The 6,553-nt window shown below is 56.1% G+C and overlaps 1 protein-coding gene across 1 annotated transcript in view; it reads right to left on the bottom strand.

Annotated features, from left to right (window-relative positions):
* Positions 1 to 943: 943 nt before the first annotated feature.
* Positions 944 to 6,553, bottom strand: part of STYXL2 (serine/threonine/tyrosine interacting like 2) — a 30,612-nt gene continuing 25,002 nt past the window's right edge. The window contains exon 6 of the mRNA XM_081824524.1: positions 944 to 4,133. Coding sequence (XP_081680650.1) covers positions 1,420 to 4,133 — 2,714 coding nt within the window. The 3' untranslated portion in view covers positions 944 to 1,419. The remainder of the gene's footprint in view (positions 4,134 to 6,553) is intronic.

Raw genomic sequence — 6,553 nt, 5'->3', positions numbered from 1 at the left:
GGAAAGCACATCAATAGAAATTTTATGTGATTTTTGATGAGCTTGAAGGGATTTTAGAGTGTTAGGATCACAACTATGACTTTTGAATTAGACCAAATAGGATGATAGGTTGCACTCCAGCCTTCCAGACTCTGAATGACATTCAAAGGTATGTGTTGTGTCTGTAAAGGTCGCAGCAGATGGCACGCCCCAGTTGGAAACCGATGAGAGTTTAACGCAGGAACTGTGCACAGAGGCATGGGCAGGGTTAAGGGGACAAGAAGGAAGAGTAAAGCACCCAGGTACTAGTAATGTGAGAAACTGATAGCACCCGAGGGCTGAAGGGACAACGTGAAGGAGCTGTTTGCAGAGCCTGGCAAGAGCCACAACCGTGGGCCAAGGGCCACTCACAACCTGGCAGAGGAGTATGGGGGACGAATACCCTGACCTCTCTCTCCTTAGAAGGAGATTGTGATCTCATGCTAGTCACTTACCCGCCAAACCTAACTGGAATCCAGCAAGAAGGGGAGCCCCGTACTGGAGTCTCTCCCATGGTACCATCATCCTCCAAGGAATGAAAAGCAAGGGTGATGGCAAGCTTTCATAAAACCACATCTCCATCTCCTCGTATTGGGCTTCTTTTCTTCTCCCCCACTCCCCACCCCATAGTTTGCTTTTGTTTCTCTGCTGTTCGGGGACTCCTCTCTGCCTAGGTCTCACCACTCTCAGCACAATAAAACCTAATCTCCCTCTAATTCCCTGTTACTCTCATGGGTCTTTCTCCTGTCTTCCCGCTACACTGTGTCATAGACGAAATACTTGATTACTGTTTTAATGCGATGATAGTGGTATTGTCTGGAGACATAGCATTTATGGAACAAGGTGAGGCTGGCTCATGATCACCCATCTGTGTCTTTTAAGGTGGGTTCAAAGAGCTAAAAGTGACCAGAATGAAGGAGAAATGTTAGACAACATGCCATTTTAATGGAGATCCCAAACATTTAAAAGAAACACCCAGAACTCAGCTTTGCCAGGAGAGGTGAGACTTGGCACAGGATAAATTTCCTGGGTCTCATAAAACCTCCACCAACAGAACCATGTCCTGCATTCCGTCTTCCTGGACGTGAGCTGGAATTTCTGACAAGCTTTGGTGGCATGGCGAGCTCACCTCTCCCATCAGTGCCGAACGCTATCGGGTACAGAAGTGAAGGGTCAAAGCCTAAGAGGACATCGGGCAACAGAAAATGGCGTCAGTTGGCTTAGCATTCAGATCTCACCCTGACGGCTCTCCTGGAGGCTTTGCCCCTCACGATGATCCTCTCCACATCTTGATGGGCGGTGGCCTTGACGGGCGGTGGCCAGGTGTGCCCAGAGCCCTGTGCTAAGCTGTGTGGCTTCTTCCCATGTTCTCCGTCTCTCCCAGGTCCACCTTGCCCCAGCTCAATCCTCCCTCCTTCTCTGCAGCTTCGTCCTGGTCTCTTCCTGCCGGCGTCTCCAGGCCGAAATGATGGCTTCATCGTCCATCTCTTCCTCCTCCTCCCTGTCAGTGCTTCTCCGATACTGGGACCGCCGCCCTGAAGCAAACCTCCCTTCTTCCCGGTTTTCCATCCTCTCTCTTTCTCCCTCCTCCTCGGACCTCATGAAGCTCTGAGTGAATTTCCTCTTGGCTCCAAATTCAGAAAAGTCCGAGTTGGAGGACTCTTCCACATCTTCCCAGTCCCTGGGCCTGGCCCAGTCCGGCCGCTGCGCTTCCGGAGACTCTTCCCCGTCTGAGGGCTCGGGGGTCCGGCGGAAGAAGTAGGGCTCTGGGCTCTCCTCCCGGGAGCTTGAGGTCTCACTGAACGTTGACCTGGAGAATCTGTGCACCGCTCTGCCCTCCCTGGTAGAGGAAGAAGAGACCCGCGAAGTGCTCCTTACAGAGTTGCCATTGGCCTCCTCGTAGGAGGACGTGTCCTGTTCCTCCGACTGCGATTTGGAGAAGCTGTAGCTCGAGGACTTGGACTCGGTCTCCCGGAGCAGGGAAGATCTGGTGTACTTGCCCCTGGCGCTTGCAGACCAGTCACTCGGGGGAGGAGGTCTGTCCTCTGTCCCGAGGCCGCTGAGCCACTTGGTAATGCTGCCCTGCCTCTCTCTGCCGGCCCTCCGGGAGCTGGCGCAGCGATCGGACGCAGCCGGGGAGGAGCACGTGTCCGTTTCGGGCTTCTGGGAATTACCGCGGGAGGAATACCGGAAGCTCCCTATGGCACTGTCGGTGTCCTCATCCCTGTCACCCACGCCATCACCTTCCTCTTCCTTGACCTTCTTCTTCTTGAAAAGGGAGCTTCGCTTGTTGTCGGAGGCCAGCTTCTCCATCTTGTACTCGGACATCTTCTCCCTCAGGTCCATCTGCATCGCCCTCTCCTTCCGGCCGAGCTCCTTCAGGTCTACGCTGTCAGCGAAGAGGCTGTAGAGCGGCTTGCTGGTCCCCCCGCCCGGCGCGGGGCTGCCGCGTCCACTGAGCAAGGGGGCCCGGGCCCCCCCCGGGCCGCGGGCCGCCGGCGCCGCCTCGGTGCTCGCAGCGGTCGGCGAGCGGGACAGCAGGAGCATTTCGTTTCGCTTCTGGGCGAGGGTTTCGCTGACCACGTTGGCGATCCAGTTCTGAATGCTGGCGACGGAGACGGTGTCCCCAGGCCCCACGGGCAGGTCAGGCGGCGCCGCGCCGGCGGCCGGGGCCCAGCACCCCCCTGCGTGGCTTCCAGCCTGAGACGGGCGGGAGCCGTGGCTCTGGGCGCTGAGGACTGAGGCCGCGTCCTCGGCGCTGACCGAGGGAGCTGCCGCCCAGACGGCGGCCCGGGGGATGCTCGGGCTGGCGGCCGAGCCGTCTGCCTCCCAGGTGCCCACGGACTGGCTCTCCTCCAGCGTCTGCCGGCTCCTCTCCAGCAGCTCCAGCCTCCGCTGCCTCTTCTTGGCCGTGGCCGAGGCCGAGTCCTCCCCCTTGCTGAGCGCCGCCACCTCCTGCTTGCTGTCGCCGCCCACCTTCTTCTGGTGCCCCAGCTTCCAGGCCCGGTAGGCCGTCAGGTCCACGTCGGAGCCCTTCGGCTCCCTCTCCGCCTCCTCGGCGGCTCGCTCACTGCTGCCGTCCTCTGCCCCCAAGTCTTTCTTGTGAAACCCAAACTGGACTCGCTTGATCTTCCACCTCTCCAGGGCAGTGAGCTTGTCCTGGGTCCTGCTGCAGAAGTTACAGGAAGAGCAGGCCTCCGAAGACACGCTCTCTTGGTCCTCCGCTCGCACGCTGCTCGCCACCTCCGGGCTCGTGGCCGCCCCCTCCGTCGTGCTCCGAGAGCGGTAGCGACGGGAGGCTTCCTCCTCAATCTCCAGCAGCCTCTGGGTCCACATGTCCCACGTGCCGTCCGTGGACACTGAGTCGGAGCGGCCCGTCACCCTGCCGCCCTGGCCGCTCGTCTCCAGCGGCGGCTGCGGGCCCCGGGGGTTGCGGCTGCTGACGCTCTCCGAGGGGCGGCTCTCACTCAGCGTGTGCCGCCGCCTTCTCCTCCCGAACCAGCCGGCCTCGCCGGCCTCCCCCTCGGCCTCCGCCCCCTCCCACCTCCGAAGCCCTCCCGCCTGCAGCCTCTCATTCCGGCTCTGCCACTCCTGGATCCTCCGGTCCAAGGCCCGGTCCTCGGGCTCCTCCCTACCCTGGCCAGAGGCGGGCCGCTCGCCATTTCCCTCCGGGGGGCCCTTGCCTGGGGGGAGGCCCTGCCCCCTCCTCCACTCCTCATACAGCTTCTCCTCCTCATCTTCGTCGATGAGGGTGAAGGGCTTGGACGCCCGGCTGGCCTTCCCCCAGGAGGAGCCGCTCAGGAGGCTGGCGGTGTCGCTCTCCTCCTGCACCGTGAGGCCGTGCACTCTGGCCCCGTCGTTGCTCTCCACGTCCTCGCCCTCCTCAGCTTCATCTGTCCCCCCTTCCTGGCTGTCGTCTTCCTCTCTCTCCTCCATCAGCTTCTCGTTGAGCTCCCGGAGCTGCTTCAGGAAGCCGTCGTTGGGATAGATGGCGCGCTTCCTGCGCACAGTCATCAAGGCCTCCAGCACGGCCATGTCGTGGAAGATCATCAGGTAGGCCACCACCAGCACGGCCGACCGGCTGAGGCCCATTTCACTGCTGACCAGGACCTTCCCTGCAAGAAAGCACAGGACAAGAATGTATCAACAGTGGCTGCCTTATAAAGGTTCTTGTTAAAGTGCTGTTAAAAGGTACTGTTTAGATGTGCTGCATTTACTCTATTTACTTGCCTCTGGAGTTCATCTGTGCTCAAGTCCTGTGAGGGACGAGCATCACTGCCCCCAGAGAGGGCCGCCAGGTGCCCTGCCCTGCTGCAAGCATCCCCCGCATTTGCCTGAATGCGGGCGGGGGGGCGGGGCGGGCGGGAAAGGGAACCAACACGTGTCCCCACTTTTGAAACACTGGAGTGCATTTCTACTTTCTTCCTGCCAAACTGAACATCGGAGGGAGGAGAAATAAAAGAATGGGGGAAAGGGGGAGAGAGAAGAAAAGAAGTGAGGCTAAGATGAATGAATCACAGGACTGTCGGTGTGGGAAAGCACCACAGGCATAGTTAAAACTTGAGAATTCCCTTTACAACATCCTCGATGTGGATCACCCACCATCCAGTAGAGAGACTGGATGCTTCCTGAGATGGGGAGCTCAGTATCACACGTGCGTACCTGTGTGCACGCGCGCGCGCACACACACCCTTCACTCCATATTTAGATCAATCTACTCTTCTGAAACTTCCTTCGCATGTTAGAGCAAAGTATAACTCCCTGTAATGAGCATCCGAGCTCCTCCTCTGACATTCTGACGTTCTGGGGTCAATAACGAACATCTGTATGAATCAGGCCTTTTATACAAAAATATGTAAGAAGATCACTAACATATTCTTCATTAATTTTTTCCCCTTTTCCTGGCTATTCTGGGTCTCTCAATCATTATTTGGACATCTTTTCACGTCCCATTCCTATACTAGCCAAACTTGCAAGTCAAACTTTATTCGTTTTTTGTTTTTTTTTTCCTTAGGACTCTGTGTCAGGATGGAGCAAGTATATTTCAGGTTTGGACTGATCCACACAGAGGCCTCTCACCACTCTCATTCTGGGCATGGAGGCTTCCCTCATGCCATTTAAGCTGCAATGTGGATGGATATGTCCTAAAATGAACTCAGGTTATCTTTTATATCAACTGAAACCTGTAAAGGTTTTTCAAAAAACTGCTATTCAGTCATGCATCAGTTTTTTTTGGTAGCATTTTTAAAACATAAAGATAACGTTATAAATTCCTATTAATGTTTTTGGTAAATATAACCTGTTTTTTTTTTTTAAAGAGTTTATTTATTTGACAGAGAGAGACACAGCGAGAGAGAGAACACAAGCAGGGGGAGTGGGAGAGGGAGAAGCAGGCTTCCCACCGAGCAGGGAGCCCGACGTGGGGCTTGATCCCAGGATCCTGGGACCATGACCTGAGCTGAAGGCAGACGCTTAACGACTGAGCCACCCAGGCACCCAATATAACCTGTTCTTATAGCCTAATAGAAACTTTTACCAAGTCTTGACTCCAGCATTCAATAAATCGGTTATCCCCTTGCCTCATCTTCTGCTTTGAATCCTTCATAAGCCTGACAAACATGCCTCCTATGCCTTCATTCTGATGGCTGTTTACAACGCAGCCCAGAACCACAAGTCCTCCTTCCAGGCTGCCATCAATCTATTTGCCAACAGTCTTTGGGGATGTTTGTTAAATCTTTTAAGAGTCCTAGGTAACAATATGGGATGGGCAGGGGGTGACTTTTATCAGTACGTCTTGCATCAGTGAAGACCATGTCTGTCACCCAGAAGGTCGGAGACCAAGGCCAGACTAGAAGGGACCTGAGGCCCAATAATGCTGAAAGGCATTGCTGCCAACAGCCAGCAGTCACTAGAGGGAGGTAAGCGGGCAGAATAAAGCTGCTGCAGGTGCATCTACAGATTCCCTGTCTCACCTCTTCCCACCTCCAGCCCCGGGCTCAGCTGTCCCTCACCAAGGACCCCCCCTTTAACTGGCTGACCAGGCCACCACTTCCTGCTGTCAACACCAAAGTCTCCCTTCCTTCCTTCGGAGGTGGAGTCACCGGGCCGGCTCACGTCAGGACACGTCAGGCACAGCCAGCCAAGCTGCCTCACGAGGACATGGCAGCAAATGCTCCTTAGACTCAGTCTGGCAGAGACAAGGTTGGGGGTGCCATGCTTTTCTCGGCTGTGTTCCCTGCACCCTGGGACTCCTCTGTGGAGCCTCAGGGGCGGCCTGAGGACAAGGGGGAGGCAGGTGGTCAGGCCCTGGGTGACAGGACTGTCCTCTTTCAGGCACAAGGCCACACTGACACTCTGCAGATCGTGCTCTGCACGACTCTGGGGGGCACCTTGCACATCCATGTCAGAGTAGATTTGTAGATTTGTTTGGTTATGACGAAAAATTTCCAGCGGTAAAATGGCTTGAGGAAAGCGGTCTTTTTCTAATTTGCCGTCACCATTTTGATTAGCAGCGAGGCTGACTGCAGGAGGGAGG

The sequence above is a fragment of the Leptonychotes weddellii genome, chromosome 6 (assembly GCF_054177405.1).
Source record: "Leptonychotes weddellii isolate Sample4059 chromosome 6, ASM5417740v2, whole genome shotgun sequence".
Taxonomy (NCBI): Eukaryota; Metazoa; Chordata; class Mammalia; order Carnivora; family Phocidae; genus Leptonychotes; species Leptonychotes weddellii.
This window is presented reverse-complemented; position numbering and strand designations above follow the sequence as displayed.